This window comes from Halyomorpha halys, unplaced genomic scaffold (genome assembly GCF_000696795.3).
Source record: "Halyomorpha halys isolate HHAL.00 unplaced genomic scaffold, Hhal_1.1 Scaffold134.1, whole genome shotgun sequence".
NCBI lineage: Eukaryota > Metazoa > Arthropoda > Insecta > Hemiptera > Pentatomidae > Halyomorpha > Halyomorpha halys.
The window spans coordinates 1,356,894-1,379,161 of NW_027107159.1; the positions used below are offsets into that span (position 1 = coordinate 1,356,894).

At 29.6% G+C, this 22,268-nt stretch overlaps 1 protein-coding gene across 5 annotated transcripts in view; it reads right to left on the reverse strand.

Annotated features, from left to right (window-relative positions):
- NSD (Nuclear receptor binding SET domain protein) overlaps positions 1 to 10,539 on the reverse strand; it is a 29,258-nt gene extending 18,719 nt beyond the window's left edge. For 2 of the 5 annotated variants that reach the window (XM_067045468.1, XM_014416750.3), the window contains exons 1-4: positions 8,250 to 8,521; positions 6,951 to 7,620; positions 4,873 to 5,024; positions 3,129 to 3,238 (exon numbers count right to left, since the gene is read on the reverse strand). In XM_067045468.1, the coding sequence (XP_066901569.1) occupies positions 3,129 to 3,238; positions 4,873 to 5,024; positions 6,951 to 7,590 (902 nt within the window). In that variant the 5' untranslated portion in view covers positions 7,591 to 7,620; positions 8,250 to 8,521. Of the gene's footprint in view, positions 1 to 3,128; positions 3,239 to 4,872; positions 5,025 to 6,950; positions 7,621 to 7,713; positions 7,864 to 8,249; positions 8,522 to 10,424 lie in introns of those variants that run through there. The other 3 variants (XM_067045466.1, XM_024359377.2, XM_067045467.1) reach the window with 3 other exon arrangements.
- Positions 10,540 to 22,268: the final 11,729 nt, after the last annotated feature.

Sequence of the window (22,268 nt, forward strand, 5' to 3'; positions counted from 1 at the left end):
AGTTAGAATTCTGTCTATTTTCTTAAATGCTAGTTATAAGATAATCAAAATTTATGATAAGAATATATTACTTATTAAATTTTGAATTGATCACTAAACTAAACATAACATTCACAATCTTATAACAATTATAGATTATCATAATCTCCGAGGCAATATAAACAGAGGGAAAAAACTTGTGGCCCTCATTGGTTATATTTCATTATTTGGGCCTTAGTAACTAATTGTAGTTGTAGTTACTTAAAAACTAAACACAAGAACTAGTTGGTTTTAAAGCCACATAATCATAACTTTGTGTGATGATGAACAAATTTATATAAATTATTATCTGAAATGAAAATGAAGAGATAGTGATTAACACAGATCTTTACTCTATTACTAAGAAAAAATATCAAAATAAAATTTTAAGAGAAAGAGGAAAAAGAAATACAAATATTGTTTACAACAAAGTTTCCTTAAATATTTTGACTTGTGCTGTGTTTTTTAATGTAAAGCCATAAAACTTAATACAATTTCTGTCAAATCGCTTTTCAGAAAGCATCCAATTTCATTCTTAAATTAAAAATGGGTGAAACTGAAGGACAGAGCTAGTAACAATATAGTAATATTATTTAACGGTATACTCAGTATATTGTTGTATTATAAGAGTTGTGCTCTTATAATAAGTGGCACTATTAATGGAATGCAGCGATATATATATATATATATATATAATTCCAAAAGTTAACTAAATCAAGAGTTAGCGTAACAAACCTGCTTCCACATATAAAAACTGTATTATTATTTTACAAATTGAATGATGTTTATAGTTAATGCTTTGTTGTCATAGTTCATAGTAAGATATTCTAATGAAAAGTTAAATACAAAAAGAATTATTCATATCTCACATGTAGTTCCTGAAATGATCATATTTAAACAAAAGAACTGTTTGACTTTATTTATACATTTCAATGTCAATAAGTATAAAATCAGAAGGTTTTGTTATCGCTAAAACCTCCGGGGACTATGAAAAAAGATGAAATTTAAATATAGTAAATATTGGTTCAGTAGTTTTAGTGGTTAGCAGTTACAAACAAAAAATGGCTTAATATAACAGGATGATATAGTGACTACAATTACTGTAATTTAACAATAGATGATGAATTACTTGAACAAATATAATACAGTTCGTGTAAAAAGTATTGGAACACCTGAAATGGTTTAAATTATGCTACATGTTATTAATAAATAAACAGTTTCAAATACAAAATCCAAAGTAATATTTGTAATTTAAAATCTATTTTTAATGAAGTGATTCATAATATCAAAAAGTATTGGAACACCCAATAATTGTTTAATATGTTGAGGAGATTAGAAGAGATTATCAGAGGAATCATGTTAATGTAATCACGTCTAACTTTCGTAATGTATAATGTATCACCTAGCTTCAGCCTATTGAGTACTATAGGGCGAAAAAGTGGAGTGAAATTTCGACTGAATCAGAAAAAAATATAATTAAGCTCTACGATGATTTTAAAAATATATGTAAAAATTGTAAATTGTAGTAATGTCACAGTTTTAAACATCATAAATTGGTACATTGCAACTAAGTCCTAAGTTTATGAACTATAATGACGAAAGGGGTATTTGTAGAAAAGCGAGAGCAAATAAATAATTCAGCTAGGGTAAGAAATATTCCCAGAAAAAATGGATTACATGGGCTATCTGCCTGTTGAAAATTCTTTGTTAACGAGCTGAACAGAAAAAGAAAAATACTAACATACACAAAGGGCAACATTAATCGCACCTCAGACTTCAGTTAGCTTGCTATATTCACAGATGAGTACAAAATACAACTTCTCGGTCAAGAAGGCCTACAAAATGTGTGGATAAAAGTTAATGAGAGTATAATTTCCTAAACTTGGTGCATATTAAATATTGGAGGGGACCTATGGGGGGGGGGGGGGCTAATGGAGCGGAGAAACTTAAATTCATTGAGAGCATCATGGACCAAATTAAATCCCTAAAAGAACGAGTTAAAAGAATTAACACCCACCCAGAGTCGAAAAATTTGGAATAAAAAATTTTTTGCTTCTCACAGAACAATACAAAACTGAATGCAGGGAAATATAAAATTTGACTGCTCTAAAGCGTTTCAATCTAAAATGGTTGGAAATCCCACTTCATGAGTCCAAACCTTAATTCATTGAACACTTGTTTGAAGAAAAAAAAGTGCGATAAAGACAGTTTTTGAGCCTTACGTAGTTCACAATTTCTTCTCAGGAAGAGTGAGAATTAATTTTTCCACATATCACAAAAAAATTTATAGAAAAAATAACCAGGCTGCTTGCTTCAGTAAATAAGAAAAAAGGAGGGCCTATAGAATATGAATTCATGCATGTTTTCTTAAAAAGTATTTATTTTCAAAAATGGTTCCAATATTCTTTATGCATTAATTTTTTATAATTTAACTATATTATTGCTAATATAGGACATATATTTTTTTATTTAATAAAAATTAAAATATACTTCTTTGACCTGGTAATTCACAAGTTAAAACTCCTATACTTTTACAAAAATAATCGAAACAGAAACTTTTTTTTTAGATATTCCAATTTTTTTTATGTATACTAATATATAAGTGGGGTAGTGGCAAGGATGGTTTTAATTATACGGAAAAATACAAAACTTCATATTTATTTACTTATCTCACTTTGTTTCTTTAAAAAAAAGAAACATTTTTTTACGTATTCCAAAACTTTTTTCAATATCTTTATACAATTATTGTTGTATAAATAAATATAGATTTATATGAAACATACAAGGAGATGAGTTATTGACTTTATACAACCAACTTCAATTTATGCTAGTGCAGTTATCTTCACCACAAGATACTTAATTTGGCCTGATTTAATTATCTTTAAAAAAAAAAAAAAATCTCCCAAAACTTTTAAGTTTTATCATATCTCAAGTACTAGAAAGAGGTAATAAATTTTAAAACCATATGATATCTGTGATTATATATTTGCCATATGTACTTGAAATTAATATAAATAAAAAATGGTTCAATGATTATTATTTATAATTGTAATAACAAATTCTATTATATTTCTAGGAAATGGCTCAAATCCATAAGAAAGTTTACTTACCTAGGAGATTCCATCAAACTTTCTGCTTCGCTGACTGCAGCTTGCCATGCTTTTCTCACAGAAGGTAACACTGTAAAGGAACGGTAAAGTCTGGGATCCTTCTTTTTAACCTGTGAACAACGGTTATATATAACTACTAATTAAGTAAAAGTAAGTACAACATTATTGCTGCTTTTAAGGTAGTTAGTTTTAGTACAGAAAAAGAAATAAGTAGATTAAAATTTCTGACACGACAAAAGATCACTTTCTCAGATGTAACGTTTTTAAATAGACAGGCAAAAGTATATATTTTGGTTGCCCGATCAGGATCTGTGAGAAAACCTATAAAAAGACTGATTGCAATCTAGCGCCTACTTCAGGGTTCAATGATTGATATAGTCATTGTAAGGAATCAAATATTAAGAAAATAGCATATTTAGCTGATCTGTTTGCTTATTTTTTAAGGAATTGCCCAAAAATCTTTATGAATTCTTGGATGTACATACAATTAAACTAATCTCTATTTTCCTATATTTGTGGACAAACAAAAATATTTCGATAAAAATCATTTTCGGTATGATTAAAATTAATTTAAAATAGTAATAGATATAATATTAATCTTAAAACAATAAATAAATCTTGTAATTTTTTTTTTCAACCTAAAAAACTGATTTAAGAGCAGGAGGTTAGACTCAACTAAAGAGAACATCAAAGTGTATGTGGTAATCAATGCTGATGAACTTATAGAATGAATATTTTTACTTTTAATATTCTGAAAGAGTCTGTAATTGTTTTTCAAAAAAATCACAAAGTATTTTCTTTCATGCACAAAAAAAAAAAAAAATTAGTTTTTGCTATAAAACAATTAACAATGTAGCTAAAGCTGTGATTCTCTTAAGACCAAACAATATTTACACCATTAAAAAAAATACATATATACATCAATGTATCATTTCATTAAGAAATCTCAAAAGAATTTCGGGTCATAAAAAATTGAGTTTAACTGATGAACGCATTAAATTACAGTTATACAATTTGAGCAATGAATAGTACAATTAAGTGAATAGTTGTATGATTTATATAATTAGTCAGACAGCAGATACCCTCTAGTAATAATAATAATAATAATAAAAAGGCATAATTTCTATTAAAAAAAAATTAACTTATTGTTTAAAACAAATCACTTAACCTAAAATTAAAATTGTCCCATCATAATTCTAAAGGGTGATATTTGGATATTATTCAACACAAAACAGCTTTTCTTTTCTTGTAATAACCCCGATAAATAAAAATGGGAAAGAATAAATGCTAAAGATCTGGAAGTTAAGATTTTCAAATATATTCTTAGGATTTGAACTTACAATAAAAATACAAAAAAGGTTAAACCCAAATAGAGAATTATACCATTGATCTTGTATATATGTATATATAGTTGACCGTAAAAATTGATATATAAGAAGATGGTCAGGGTTGCGGTCAAAAGTGAAACAAAAATAGTTGTAAACTATTTTTGTTTCACTTTTGACCGCAACCCTGACCATCTTTTTATATATACCATTGATCGTTTAATGTATAAGATTAAGAAATCAAATAGTACATTAATGTTAATTGATACACCATAAAACTATAATATTTATTTTTTAAAAAATATTCTTTGATAATTACAAATGTAATAAGAAATATTTATTAAGATATAATTGTATTAATTATTGAAAGATTCATTTGTACTTAATAACTTTACTTATTGATTATATTGATTACTTACAACTGCAGTGCATGTTTCTTCGGCCAAAGATAAAAAAGAATCGAGGCCATGAAATGGGAGGATATGTGTCGCCATTATCCAACTTCTCCTTCCTCTATCTCCAAAAAATCTTACATGTATACATTCCTTGGGCTGCCGATTTTTTCCTAAAACTGAACAATCAAAATTTGTCAAATAAAATTTAATTTTAGCCGACTGTAATCCAATAAACTAGTAGATAACCAACATTTGAAATCTCAATATTGATTTTTTCATTTGTTGACAACTATAATGTAGAGTTTAAGATCAATAAAGAAGTAAATCAGTATTAAAAAAAAAATCAACTTATTTTTAACAGTGATATGGCATTATAAGAACAAAATTTAGGTATAACAGTGATATGGTTTTATAAGAACAAAATTTAGGTATAACAGTGATATGATTTTATAAGAACAAAATTTAAGTATAAAATTAATTAATTTATTTTAGACATAAAAGTGCCAAAAAAATGAGAATAGAAGAAAGCAAATAAACAGCAAAATGTTTATAGTTGTTTACAAGTACTTCTTCCTGTTGTTTTAGTAATGTGACTGATGTGAAGATTGTAGTTTAAGAATGGCTAATGATTATTATATTATATTCATTAAGTTCCAGAATAATCAATTTCCAAAAATGGTGAATTAAAAACTAAATTATCATTTAACAAAATACTGGTACTTTGCCTAGTATGAATAATTAAGTTTAGAAAATTATTACCACATAGTACTACCAAGCAATATTTATTTATCATTTCAATGGTTGAAAAAATAGATTATTTTTATCATACTAATAGGAGAATCTCTATAAACCGATATCTAATAAAATACTAATATGAAGTTATAATTTGATATAGCTAAAATAAATGTATTCTCAAACAACTGAGAAACTTTAATTATTATGGATCTTTGAATGTACAAAAATTATTTATCAAAATAACATAACCAACTTAACATTAAAAATAGTGTTGAAGTTAAATTTTTTTATAAAAAATACTAAATTAGAATAATCCTTAAAAAAAAAAAATCCACCGTTTGTAATAACAGAGTTAATACACAGAATTTAGTTGATGACCACTATGAATAAATATTAAGTTGGTAAGATAAAACAGTACTAGTTCATAACTATCACTCAACATGGCAAGTGGGAGTGTACTTGGTTTTCTACGAGAAATATAGTCAACCATTACTGTCGGTTATAAGCTGATACAAAAAAATGTAAAGTAATTATGCAAATTTAGACTTGATTTCAACTTTTTTTTTTACCTCATAAACTAACAGAATAAACATTTCTGACTCAATTACAACAGTAACAATACAGTATACTCTCTCAAATCATACAACTAAAGGTCCAGACACCTGTCGGATTTTAGAATGTGTAGACCTTTTATTAAAAGTCTGATATAATACAACATATTTATTCATAAATAGGCGTAATCAAAACAAAGTACATATTAAATAGAACTTAAGAAAAATAAGACAACTCAAAATAAGACATATAAATCCTAAAAATAAAATTTAACATTGGAAGTATTTCTTCACTATTGTTTGTTCAACTTTAAAAGTATCACATTTTAATTTAAACTAAGTCTTGAATATCTTAGTGCATTAAAATTTTTGCTAACTCAAGTTTTTCCTCCTCAGCCCACTGTAACATGTGCATATGACAACTGGAGGTTTCGTAATGGAATGTGTCAAATTAGAAAGAGTCTACTGTACACTAATAATAGGGTAGATCATACCTCACAGTGGGATAATACATACACTCACCGTATGGAATAATTCTTTTGTACTATTAGCAATAAAACTTTTAAAAAATCTAGGAACAAGTTATGAGCCTAATATTAATATTAAAAAATGGTGCAAGTCAAATTTATATATATCACGATACTTTAAAGTAACAGACTTTAAAGGTTCAAAAGCTAAAATTATTTTGATTACTTTGCTAATAAATCCTCCTGCATTTAATGGCTGACTATTATAGGGATATCTAAATCTTATTAACACTATTTAAAAATCAGTTCGAAAGTTTACTATAAAGCATAGATAAATAAAACAACTTACTTTTTACTTTCTTGAAGCATAGCTCAACAGGATCTTTTGTTATTGCACATGGCCAGTAGGGAAAACCACCAACGCAAGCCCAAGCCAAATCTCCAACGTTCCAATCACCATCATTGATACATTCCTCAGAATCTGAATATTGTTCATCTTTAGGGACTATCAGCTGGTCAGGGAGGGGTAACGTTTCAGTAGAAGTTGGAACAGGAGCTTCTATGTCATTTATATTACTAACTGGGTGACTAGTTTTAACATTAAAATCACTTAAGTTGTTACTTAATCTGTTCTCTTGTTTTAATAGTGTGAGAGCCTTTGGTTTCCGACCTCTTTTGCTAGCTGTACCAATAGGAGGGCTCTTCATTGGTGTTTTTTGAACAGCATAAGGTGAGGCTTTGAAATAGTGCATCTGATTATCAACATCTATTCTTAAATACTGACTTACTTTCTTGTCTGTAGACAAAAAGTCTCCAGATAACCTAGGTTTGTGGGATCTACCATACCTACTCTTTCCATCATTGGTTGGAGTAGTCTTTTTACTATATGTCTTCAATGGGGATGATTTCTTCCATTCAGTTTTATCTTGATTGTTAATCATTAATTTGTGGATATTAAAATCCGGTCCGCCTAGTACTGCTTCTTCCATGTTTTGAATGTTAAAAATCAATTACTGCATCTAAAAGCAAAATAACAGGTAAATAATGGACAGAAATAAAATATAGTACAAAAAAATCTTTGAAAATTTAATTTTAAATTATAATAACAATACCTTACATTCATTTCAACTATTAAAAGGATTTAAAAGACAAAAGGAACAACAAACTGAAACAAGTCATACTACTGGTGTAATGTTTGTTTATTTACATTTACTAAGTGGCTTTCCTCTCAATTCATTTAAAAGACTAAACGGTTTTTTTGTTTAAACAATGTTATTTAGAAAATCATTAAACTTAGAAACGTTGTTATAATGAAATAAATATTTACAAATGTTTCCTAGCCTATATGCATTGGAGAACAGAAAATTTCAACATTAATATGTAAATCAAAGCATTACATAGAAACTGTTAATGTCAAATGAAATTTAAATAGGAATTATTAACAAAATCATCAATTTGAAATCATATTTAAAGTTCAATACGTTAAAAAAAACATAAATTAAAGGTATGATAAACTATCAAGTCCGTTAGTGGGTTAGAGAGAAGGCGAGTATTATTCAAAACGCAGACGCCGCGAAAAGCGAAAATATATGAAAAATGACTAATATAAACAAACATAATTAAATAAGGAGAACATAATTTTGGTTACCTTTGTTCCAGTGATCAACGACTTAACTCCCCTGAAGCTTGTTATGACCGTCCATAGGCACATACCCAAACCACCGCGCTAGTAACTAATACATTTCCCGCTTAGACACGAAAAACTTATCTATTCACTTTAAAATTAAAATAAAATAAAAAAAATTAAGTAAACGTCAATAGGATGAGAAATAAAGCACCGACTTAAAAGATTTCTAACGGAGTCAGCCGAACTAGAACTGCCTAGAAACCTTTAAACACCTAACCTGTGCCTATACTGAACAAATACATGTTACCCATGTCATAAAATCCCCAAAATAAATGCAATTTTCCAAAAAATAACACCATTATACAATTTATGGCGAAATGGCAATCGGTTAAAATTGGAACCCAACGTAATAATAAGAAAAGTGAATCAATTGTAATTTAGGAAGTGGGAAAAAAAATTATAATACAAATATTTATTTTATATATTGACATTTACTATTATAACATTACTGGAAAGATATCAATATTCATTATTCTTAAAAAGATAAATTGTTTTGATTAAATTAAAAAAAATATTCTAATTAAATACTGCAAGAAATATATAAAGTTTTTAAAAATATTTTTTGAGACTTGAAGTAAGAATCATTTAATTTTATTTTCAAATGATAAGCAGATATTTGAATGTTTTTCATAATTCAAAACTAATATGACTTTATTAGTTTCAAATGAATTAATTTAATAAGTAAACTTAGAATGAATACCAATTTTACTAAATAACTTTTTAGGAATAATGAAGCAGTTTCATAAAGATTCTTAGACCCAATAAAACAAATGGCTACAAAGATTATTTACTAAATTGAATAATAAAACAATAATGACAATATTCAATTCTCAGAACAATGGCTTGATCTAAGCTATGTAAATAAACAAAGATCACTAAATAAACATTCACTCGTACTGTTTAGAAATCAGAAAAAAAAGTATTGCTTCTTCAAATATTATGAATGAAAAGACATTAATAACTGATTAACTTAAAGTTAGTATGTTATGGTACTGCTAGATATTTACAATTTTCATTTAAAAGATAAAAGTGGACAGCAACCTAGGGGAAGACAGTATAAAATATTGTACGATAACTCAAAACAAACAAAGCAGTAATAACATTTTTGTTTATACTTCATATAGAAAATTAATTGTAACAATAACAATAGTCCATACACAACAATAGTGAATTTTTGTCTACAATATTAAGGAATTAAAGAAAATCAGTAATTAAGATATTAAGTGTTTCTCTAAAACTCCTTTAACAATTTAAACAAAAGATAAGAGATGTTTTCCAAATTTGTATGACTGTTAATATTGTAAAATAATGCTAATCATAAACATTTTAATAATAAAAAGTTTTTCTTTTATAATTTCTACACCCCTAAAAAGTAAATTTTGAGTTAATGCATTTATTACATAAACTATTTACTTTTATAAATACTTATTTTCAACAAAATTAGGTGTTTTTAAAATCTTAACAGTTTTCATTGAGTATATAGCTTGTTTAATAAGTCATTACTTTATCAATCAGGGAAATGGTTGATAAATTCTAAGGCCAATTAGACACAAACATATTCTGATCAGTCTTCTGGCAGTTACAGAGTAGGTAGTATTGCCTGATTTATACTATAATTTTCTACTTCATCTTCAAATTATCAATAAAAACAAAACATATACAACTTAATATTTGTTGATTTATAAAAACACATTCTAATATCAATATTAAGCCTATATTTTAATGTCATTTTACTATCCCTCAGTACACAACATTATTTTATTAGATACTGTTGAATATTACTAAAATACCGAAAGGCATTCTGTAATAAATAATAAGCTCAATTTATATTTGTTTTTTAAGTTAACCTGATATTGTTCATAGAAAGGATCAGAAATCTAAGAACATATAATTGATGACAATAATATTAATTAGGAATGCCTCAATTATAGCCATAAAAGATTTTAGTCTGAATAATTAGAATTTTTTGTTTTTACTATTTGTTGAAAAATTCATCAGTCTATTTGAAAAGAAAGTTTAAATTAACTAAAAATGATTGAAGGAAACTTTCTTAATATATACTAATAAAGGGTAATCCTTGAGGTAATTTAAATATTAATATACATATCCAAACAGAAAAGTAAAATGTTTCCATACTTAATAATTGGATGTATTAATAATGATTTGTTGAAATAACTAAGTTATTAAACACAGTAGAAAACATCGGGAAGGTTATACATAGGTTGTCACCAGTCAGAAAACCTTACGACTGATAACTCAAAAAAGAAAATAAACATTTTAACTTGGGTCCTCCAGCTAGCAAGAATGTTCATTATAATCATAGTTTTAGTTATATAATAATAAAGTGACTTTTGATTCACGTTAGATGAAGTAATTAACTGTTCCTTACTTGAATTTCTAAAAGAGATCTTTAGCCTAGTTTTAAACAATAAAAATTAAGAGAAGTAATGAATTCACTTCTTCAAAAATATTTACAACGTATATTCAAATCATAAAAAAAAAAGCTCAAATAATTTAAGTAGTTATTATTTCGTCGGTGATAATATAAACGTTTATTTATTATTAATTATCAACTCTATAACTAAAATATATGTCCTATAAGCTAATATCCTCACTACAACATCTATTAAAATAGAATAAATATCAACATTGTGAGATGTTATTTATAATTTTACAACTTTTCAAGAATATTTATTATATTATGATAAGTGGTACATCATTATTTAAAAAAGGAATATATGTATGAAGAATATAATAAATACTGATAAGATGCTGGCATCAAATTAAACAAGTTATGTTATAAAATGTTTACAATTTTGCTTGTTTTATGATATAAAGACAAATCTATTCAAATTGCACTATTATGATGAAGGATTGAGTGAATTAAGTAGATCTTTTTGCCTTGTAACTGAGATTCTTCATGTATGCTTAAGCAACAACAGCCAATCAATTACCTACATGGATCATTATCATTGTGAGCATCCAGGATATAAATAAATTAAATATACTTAGGTATATAGAAACAAAAACAACAAAAGGAGTACTATTGTTTTCATTACATTTATCTGATATTTTAAAAAAAAAATTATGAAACAGTTAATGTCCTAGAAATATTTGAACAAGTTGTAAATAAAGCAGTATTTTTCAGTTTATTTAAAACAGATGGAACTTTTTTATTTTATGAATATTTGCATTGGCAATAGGTTTACTAAAAATTAATAATTTAATTTTGATTAAAATTTCCTTCTTTTTAATCATATGATAGTCTTTCACTGGAGAAGTATATCCAAATCAATTGAAACCTATTCCAAGTCAAGTGTAACCTTTCATATTCCAGTTTTGACTATACTTATGTATTATGAAACCATATAACATACAAAATGAATTATTTTTTTGTTTGGCAGAATTTTTCGGATTAGGAATAATTTAATAGTTTATTGAGGACGCTATTTATAAATTAATTATAGGAATCGAGCTTTTCGAATAATGGTTACTTTTGGAATTTTATATGACATTGGAATCGTCTACATGGTTCTGGGGAGTCTTTATTCGGTTTCTTGAATTGGATTTTCGACCACGAATGCGCAATTCGCTTTATTGTTACTTTTAGACTTTTTTCGATATGGGAACTGTTTATTTGGATACCGCGGGTCTTGATTAAGTTTAATTTTTTTCTCTCAATATCTTTACAGAAGAAAAGTATTTACAAATAAACGATCTCTTAGTAAAGATATCTCCAAAAGTAATAATAAATCTAAATAAGCATGTGAAATAAAAAATAGAATTAGAAAACTCCAAAAGTAACAATAAATTGAAAAGCACATACTCGGTTGAAAAACCAATCGGTATTAAATCTACTAGCATTTATGAGATGCGAATATGATAAAATTCAGTTATTTCTTCAATTTTGTTAAATCTTTATTAAAAACTACCCATGTAAAAAATATATTTATCATGTATTACTGATTAACAAAAAATTTGTTTTAACCTACCTCAGTTTTTAGCTGCGGGTCATAAGCCTGGGGATATTCTAGAACGGATGATGAATAGATTTGTCATCTTCGAGAGAGAATTTAAGAAGAATTTTTGGTCTCTGAAATAGACGGAACTCGTGGAACGTAACAAACATATCCGCAGGGTCAGCAGACTGGGATGACTTCGGTGGGTCGGGTATGTCTCGCGAATCGTTGATGACGAGACACCCTACAAAATGCTAACTGAAAAATGTCATGGAAAAAGACGAGTTGATTAGATGGGATGCACAGTTCCTACTTCGGCTATTGATTGATGGTATCTTCAGAATAAAAGTTCTACAAGCCATTTTTTGTTACATTTGGGTTGCAGCTACCAGAAACATTCAATATAAATGGACATACAAAGAGCCATATTTACACTTTGCGATCCAGGAACTCCCCCAATAATTAGGCTGAGGATACCTCAAAACTGCCCTAATGAAGAGAAGCCCGTCAGTCCATCAGCATTACTCCCAAGTCTCTCCATGCATCAGATAGCTACTATGGTATGAGTCGTAGTGGTTGATCTACAGCTGCATGGATATCTTGAATATATAACCTTGGTGGAACTGGCTTTAGCACTAGTTACATGTCCAATTGGGTTCTTCAATAGGTAATTTTGAAGTTTTATTAGTTATAGAAACACATTACTGAAATAATTCCGGACTGATTACTTTAAAATATTGATATTACTTTATAATTTATTTGGTTTCTAATGAGAAATAATGTATTTACGTTATACTGCTATAGGGACCATTGGGTTTATTATTTTTATCTCCCCCCCCGCCTTTCGGTTCCGAAAAGATAAATTTTAATTTTTTTGGTTTAGCTTGAACGTAAGTTTCAATTATTAATCATGAAATAATGAATATAGTTATCCTAGGCCACTAGTTTTGTCAAAAAATCAAAATAAAAAAATTAGGAAAATTTGTTAACGAATGTTTAATTTATTTTTGTAGCAAAAGGCGCGAAAAGATACCAGCGCGTGCAGACATTATTAGTTTTGCTTTCAACACTAATCGTGTTAGTCGTTTTTGCTGTTTGAAGTGCAGATTGTTTACAATTCTTATCTCATTTTATACAGGTATGATCAAGTTATACTAGACATTGGAAAATGCATGAAAATATGAATAAAAATTGATTTTTTGTTTTGAGTTATAAACTGCTCTTATGAAATCATCTTTAGGCCCAAGCAGCACAATTTTAGATTAAGAAATTCCGTATCATTTATAGAACGTTTATATGAGAATTTTAATGAAACTGATTGTGAGTTCAAAAGGGCGATCCAGATCACTTAAGTTCTGGAATTGATGACCACTGATTTAGTTTTACCAATTAGAATTTTCAAGCTGTTTTTTTGAATTTAAAAAAAAACAAGGTTTAATTGAAATTTAATATCCCATATATTAATTAAATATCCCGAAAATATAGTATTTTCAGTAAGTGGATTGTTTTGAAATAAAATAACCAATACTGGTGGACATTTTTAAAACTTGAATTATTTTACTTGTTTGCGTAAGGAACTCCAGTGTTTCCGATTTATTTATCATTTTTGGGATAGGTATCAAAAACAAAAAAAATCCGCCAAGTACATGGTTCGGCTTCCTTAATATTTATATCTTCTTTTTTATTATCCATCCCCTCATTTTCTTTTTCTATAAATCATCTTATTTTGTTGTGTTCCTATTAACATATGCTTAAAGGTAAATACTTTTTGTTGAAAATAAAACCTTCAGAACCAGCCGTTCTTGAAACATAGGTATATCCAAAGAAATTAGTTTTATACATAAATAAGGCAAAGTAGTCGATTAAACTTGATAAAATTCATGCTACACCATGTTTACATTACTCAAGATGAATCAAAATAAAAGGTTCATTCAATTGTGTTTAATTTAATAATATTCAGCAGTAAAAATTAAAAGAGTTAATGATGAAAAAAAATTTAAAAGATAAATGTAAAATGTACTTTGAATGTACACATAAATGGTCAATTAAATATTAAAGTATATGTTTTAGCGTCATATGAAATTAATAAATAATATTTAAATAATTAATAAAGTAGGTCAGTAAGAATAACAAATAAGGTCTGATATTATAAATCAAAATCATTCATTAAAAAATGAAATAAATTAATTTTAATGTATGATTTTTACTTAACCTAAGGTAATGGGGAACATTTCAGTGTAGGTTTTCAGAACCCGAAGAAAGGTGAATTTAAGGGCTGAAGAATGCGGAATTGTTAGGCATGCGTCATGTAAAACAAATGTAAGTTAAGCACAGTGAAATTGGAACCTAAATTGGAAAATCTATCCGCGGAAATATGGATACGTAGGTGGGAGTATTATATTACGAGAAATAGTATTCTCAATGAGGTGTTAATAGTTGACCGTAGATTAAAATGATGAGTAAAACTTATTTACTTGTGTGGAGGTTTCGACCTAAATTTCAGGCCTTCGTCAGGGCGGAAAAAAAACGAGATAACAACCTTAATTCAGAGAAAAATAAAAATAAAATAATTACAAACAATCTTGGCAATATATATAACAATCAACTACTATCTACTTAATTTATTGTTATGTATGTTTTCAAGTTTGTTTGTTATTAATTTATTTTTATTTTTATTTGAATTAAGGTTGTATCTTGTTTTGTTTTTCAGCCCTGATGATAAAATTCAGGTCGAAACGTTGACACAAATAAATAAGCATCACCTATTTGTATATCTTTACTGACCGCACCCCCATTGTTATCTTCTTGCATCATCTTATCCTTATAACTCTGGAATTGAAAGTACGTGTTTTATCGATTTTCAGTGACCTGAATCTGTAGGTAACGATTAATTTTATAAATGATAACACGGATATCATATGTTATTTATCAACCAATTTTAATCTTCAAAAACAATTTATTTAAAATATTCAGTACGGCTTAGAATTTTCTATGTAAAATGGCAGTTAGAAGAGGCTGACAGGCCTGGAGGGTGTAGCCTCTAATCCTCTATGAAAGGATGCTCCCGGTGTACCGCAGGGTTCTCATCCAAATCCTATAATGTGTCATCTTTTAAGGTTTAAGCCACATCCTGGTATTATATTCAAATTGAGCTATGTGTTAGTAAACAGGGTATCGGTACATTTTTTTTCTATTGGCATAAGCTTAGTTTCCTACACGTCAGCTAGACCTAGATGGTAGCTCCACCCAAGTCAGTAAGTTTCTCTGGCTTTTTTAAATTTTTATTTTTTAGTCATATACATTACTGTGTATCTTTTGTCCATTGTAACATATATTCAGTTTTCTTTCTTGCCTATTATATCATACATACATTTTTTTTTTCGGCCAAGACTCCCATTCGAGTCCTGCCCAACCATGGTCGGGGAGGGGTATTTTTTTTTTTCATTTTGTAGTACCGCCACTTAATGGAAAAAGTCCCAGGCCGGATTCGAACCGGCGTCGCCAGCATATCTCAGATCAGAAAGACTGCGCCAACCAATTGAGCTACGGATGGCCCATATCATACATATTGCTTTCTTTCACAAATTCCCTTATGCTGATTTAAATTCTTTTCACAATTTACATAGTTTTTAAGCAATAGGGGTATTCATGATCTTTAGTTTAACATGTTAAAGCGCGTTAAATGGAGAAATATTTCCTTCTTTTACAGTGTTAAAACGATATAACATATAACATGGTTGAGAGTCTGTTACTAGGTCTGTTAAATGAAGAATGACGTCACGAAACAGACCAGCTGAGCTTGTCACCGTTTTATTTGTTGTCGTGTTAGGTTGCTTACTCGTAGCTTGTGTTTTTTTTTCTTTTGTCTTGTTTTAGACTTTTTAAAAAATACAATCATTAGCCAAACTAGGCTAATCCGCGGATTAGCCAAAATTTCGATTGCGAGTTTATGACGAAAATATTCTTTTCTCTTTGAAGTCCAAATTACCTAGTCGGTGTGTTTGTGTGAACAAACTAGCACAAAAACAAAGTCTTATCAAACTGAAATTACATATTTAAGGCGGGTTATGCTTGGGATGCTATAGAAATTTTTTCAGTAAAATGACTGGTCGGAAGTACAAGGATAGAATCGATTTTTCTCATTTTCTCAAAAAATATTTTGATTAAATTCGCATGTCAATGTAGAATAAAATGATCCTTAGGAGGTTGCATCAGCTAGGATTTATCATAATTGAATTAGTTTGACAGGGCGCAAACAACGAATTTCTAAAAAATCTTCCTATAGAAAATGAAAGTACCATTGTTTATTTGAGATAATTAACCATTATACATTGTTGACAATGAAAAATGAATAAATATAAACTATAAAATAATTTCATGACTAAATAAAGGAGACGGATGGAGAAATAGAGAACCAATTTAAATTGGAAAATCTTTGACAACCGAGCGTGTCCGATTTCCCTATTGAATCATGAAGTACACAGATCATTATTTGCACCTCCAGAAACCTTAAAATACGAATTTTATAGCAACAGAATAATCAAAATTTATTGTTTGAAATTTTTGCCTCAGAAATTCAGCAATAGATTTTAAAACTGAAATCTTTTATGAAAGTTTTAAGTGATTGTGTCCGTCTTTATCAACAAGATCTATTACATACAATGATTCTTTTGACTGGTCCACGATGAGCAACTGACAAATAAATGACACAAGCTATAAGTCAGTGGGCAAACAGAGCCACTACAAAGAGCTACGTAGGAGAGGATTACACAGAGGTATGCACCGACTACAGGGATCCGTTCACGTGTCCAAATACAGGTGAGTGGGAGGATTATCTCAATGATCAACACAGCCTGGTTTTATCTTGGCGTAGGGGTCTGTTAAATATCTCTCTATCGTTAATATCATTGCTTAAGGATAAAAATAAGAGGGTGGGATGTTGGTATTGTTCATTGGCAGTGTTTTAGTTCATTCAAATGTTTTATTATACGAAGTATTTCAAAAATAGAATTTTTACTAATGATTAGGAAACAGTAATCTCACATATGTATGTGAGGAAAAGATGGTTGGGGGGGGGGCGATCAGCGAAGAGCACAAATAAAAACTTATTTATTAGCGCTAATAAATATCTATCTATAACCACTTGTCTATTTGGTGCAAATATTTTTTTTTATATTCTTCCAATAACCACAACCAAAACAAAATCATAACGAAAGGTTGTAACTCTTGTTGTAACTCACAAACTATAGTTATGCTCTTGGTTCACCGCCTCAAGAAACAAACGTTGTATGCTCGAATTTGTATTTTCCGTGAAAAAACATTTGTATGGTAAGTGCAACAGGAAAGGAAAGTAAAGACATCAGCAACTGGGCTTCTCGATCAACGTAAATAATTCTTCGATGAAGGAATAATAAGAATCATGAGATGGGATGAGACAAGTGTTTACAAGTTAGTGAATGTACTGCAAGTTATCTATTGAATTACTGAACGACTCTTGTATAATAGAAATTTATTGATCAGCTGTTTCCCAAGGTAAGAATTCTATCCCCTTATCAAACGACATAAGCAGAGCGGGGCGACTTACAGATGCCACCGGACATATGGCTAATCCACTGGCACCGGACGGAAGGGGTCCGAAGAGGATGTGATACCGGACACTTCCTGCTCGGACGCTTCCGTGGAGTAGTGGATATCGATCGGATACTTGGATCTGATGGAATGTATTAAGTATTGCGTAATTAGAGTCTTATTCGAGAGCAATACTATGAATCGATAGGAATTGTTCGAGTACTCAAAAACTTAACGCTAATTATTAATAAGGTGAAAATGGCCATTTCACCTCATTAATTTGCCCCAATCGCCATTGGGTGAAAATGGCGATTTCATCCATTGGTTTATTGTAAGATGACCAACAACTCTTGGTATTAAAGATCATAACAGAATTTAGGTGGTGATCTGGAATACATTAGCTCCATCCTCATAACTCAAATTTTCGATGTAAAATTAACCATGAAACCATTTTCATTTCCAGATTGAGGATTTATTTTTTTTTTTTTTATAAAAGTGTTGGTATATTAAAACAATTAGTATTTTTCAGAAATTCTAAAAAATTGTTTAGCCCCCCTGGTATTAGAGGAAGCAGATTTTTCAAACTCACCAATGACGCAGCAGGCACTTGCTCTGGATCCGACAAGTCGATTTCGTGAAATAAAGTTCTACTTCATTAATAACTTTATACTTAATACAGAGCTTATTGTTAATATTCAATTATAAAATAAAAACTGCTTTAGGTAAACCATATTCTCGACAAATTAAACTTAACGAAACGCCTGTCTGAAGTTTAGAAGACGTCATCGTGAATTCTTGCTGATTACTGGACTATGTATAAAATACATAGTCTTGTCTATTCTTGTTGATCTCCAAAAGATTGAGGTTAATATTAAAACCACTACTTTCTCTATAAGACGCCTCTTCTACTTTAGCCATTTCAAAAAAAAAAAATGTCCAGAAGGACCAGCTGTTGAGCCGAAAATAGAGAGAGCATGTTGACACAACAGCTAATAGAAGCGGAGCTTTGAAGACTTAGATTAATTTCCAGTCCATTAGAGGATGGAGGGGATGATCCTGATGCTGTGCGTGCGGCAGAGACCGAAACTTCCCACGGAAGGCTATCTAGATGGCGATGGCGCGTGCCCCTGAAGGGAGTGCCTTTGTGGTCATTATCTCTTTATTGTAATTGCATCGGTGTACCGTTACCTCTGCTGCGTTAGATGTCGACTGTGGGGTAAGAAGGAAAGGGAAGTTCCGATGTGGTCACATCATGTTTCTAATTCCTTCCTCTTTTTATTTTATTCATTTTTTAATCGATATACCCTTAGATGAAATTGCTAAGATCTAAATATGGACGTGTGTTGATGTAATTATTGCTTCAATAAATCCGAAACTAATTATATGATAAAAAAGTCAAAATATTTACACAAATATGTGTTTATTTTACATAAATATGTTTATCTATACCTCTAAAACATAGAGGTAATGAGACCCTTAAACATATATATAATTGAATGTCCGGCATACAAAAAAACAAGAATTATTGTTCGAAGACCTAGAAATAATTTTTAAAAAAAACTATTTAAAAATAAAAGAACTATTTCGGATTATTATTTTTCTTAAAAAAATAACTCACCAGTCATGTGCCTCTCATTGTAAAGAAATTTTTTTTTATCCCGTGATAGTAACAAAATATTTATTATGTTTTAATTCTGATTGACTCTCAAGTGGTCTCTTATTGGCATTCATTGTTGTGTAGAAGCGTCCTGATGGATTGCTTCAAGCCAAATATCCCGCCCATCTTGACCTCCTTACCTTCATATCGTGAGATATTGATTGACCAGTCCGTGCAAGCTGTTTACCGATCTCCTCCATGTGTTAAGGCTCTGATCCCAAATCGCTCCTGTATTTGTTCGTAGGACTTACCGTTCAAATCCCTAGATTTTGTTTTCTAGGATACCTGTTTGTGCAGAGGTCATGCAGCCGTGTATGAGAGCTGGGCTTAATCATGGTACTGTACACTCTTAGCTTCAGATTTGTAGAGATTTTTCGGGATTTGAGTATTCCTGACAGAGAGAAGGCTTCATATATTTTGTTTTATCTTCATTTACTTTAGCACTTATATAATCAATAATAGTATCTATAGTGGTTCTAAACATAAATTATAACTTATTTTTTTTATTATATAATATTTTTTCCTGATTTACAAATTTAGTTGGAATGTAATAACAAATTCTTTTTCAATTCACGAAACATGTACCTCATTGCAAGCATAATAAGATATTAAATAACTTATAAAATATATTGCTTAATTTCTTATACAAATATTCTATTTAATTGATAAGTATTGTGTTTCGGAATCGATACTGATCGATGCCTATTAGATATTAGATGAGGTCAATTTTCTTCTATGGCCGGCAGTGGACTTCCGCTCTCCTATTACATCTTCCTGTTTGAGCTTAGTTGCTAGGCAACGTATTCATTGATTCGACTTGGAGGAGGTCTCGTTTTCGATTTATTAGCTGATTGTTCAAGTGTACATCGTCGGTCAAAGCCAAAATGGCGTATTTTTGTATCTTAGATTTTGCTGCATTTCAGCCTGATTTTTTTTTTTTTTTTTTTTCAAAAAGGGCAAACTGAATATGTTACGTAACTAATTGAAAATACAAAAGATCAACTGACTTTTATCGAAATAAAAAATTGGGTACTGCCTTATATCAGCAACCAAAATTCAAAACCAAAGTTCTGAGAAATTTTCAGATACGCCACTATGGCATTGTGCCGACGATACTGGGGAAGCCTACGTTTAGTTCTTCTTCATTTATATATTAGTGATATAAATTAAGATTAAAGAAAAAAAACTTTATTTCAGATAACCTCACGGAAGATACTACCTTCTTATATTTGGTGCATCGACTTTCAAAATGGGATAAATCCAAATGGATGGCCTTTTTTTTAGCGTTACGATCTCCTCTTGTGAAATTGTGTCATGTCGTTCATCGACCAACCTACTCACTGAAATTGTCCGTTCTAAAAGACAGATGAAGACGCCCTCATGGAGGGCGGGAGTGGCGGGTTTGATGCCGTTTTTCGATTTCAGGGGCTTTTTAAATGTAGTCCAAGGTAGTGGATCTGATCGACAGGGGTAAGGGCAACATTATTGAAGTATACTGTAGGGCAGTCAGTAGGTTTACGACGTAGGGTAAAGGTAATTTGATGAGATTTGAAGGGATTTATTTTAATCCTCCAATTACAACACCATTCTTCGAGGGCTATGATATGGGATGCAATTAAAGGGTTATTATTAACAGCGAGCACACATATGTCATTGTTATTAAGGGTAAATATTTTTTTTATAAAATTCCAGCTCTATACTTCACTCTACTCTGGTCTATAATGTATTTTCAGCTCTTGCATCACATCCTTTATCTTCAAAGGGGGTAACTGCAACTCCTGGGCGTTTTAATATAATTTTGTTTGTTTAAGTAATTAATTTATTTTTTATTAAAATTTATAACATAGTTGATATGTAATTAGTAGCAAAGGAAATGAATTGTATAAGGGTGTATTCCAAAGCAATACAGTATTTATTTTGCATATTATATTTATGAAATAAAAACTTTTATATATTAATTTAAAATAATTATTTAATTGATTGATTCAGTAATTAAATTATTACGTTTTTTATCTACTCAACAAGAAGATCTAGACTGTTCCAAAACCTATTATATAACGCCGTGATTTAGCTTAGTCAGTTGTATACCTATGTATTAATTTATCAACTGGTTACTGGTTATTGTTATTTACAAAAAGTACAATATTCCTGAGGAGCTATTAAAAGAAGGAAGAAGTGAGAGAGGCATATTGACAGTTAGGTAAGCCTATATGGGCGCGTGGCCCGCGGACCGCAAGGCAACTCGATACTATCGCTACATCTGATGTTGAGTGGCATTGGATACATTGCTGTGGTCGGCTCCGCCCGCTTTGAGATCTGTCATTCAGGGTTCGACTTCAATGTAGTCCCAGTTATATTGCGGTTTCATCAGATACGATTTGGTTCTCAAGGGGACCAAATCAGAAGTACATTGTAGTAGGGTACTAGAGCACAAAGAGAACTATTAACAGCAATAATAAAGATAATTTTAATAATGATGGAACAGAAGAGTTGTGTATATATATATATAGATAAGTTAAGTATTGGCGAAAGCAAAATGTCAAAAAAGAGAAGAAGGAATAAGATGTTACACGTTTGAACTGCTGTAACATACTAACTTTATTGGGTTCGGTACATCTCTTTATAATATACGATCAGCTGATCTCCTCAGTCAGCTGACATCGAAGTAACAGCTGACTAAGGCTGTAACTTTTATATATATATATATATATATCACTTCAAAAAGATGGTATTCCATTACGATTATTAGGATTTCTCACAGTATGTTTTTAATTTTATAGGTTATTTCTGGATGAG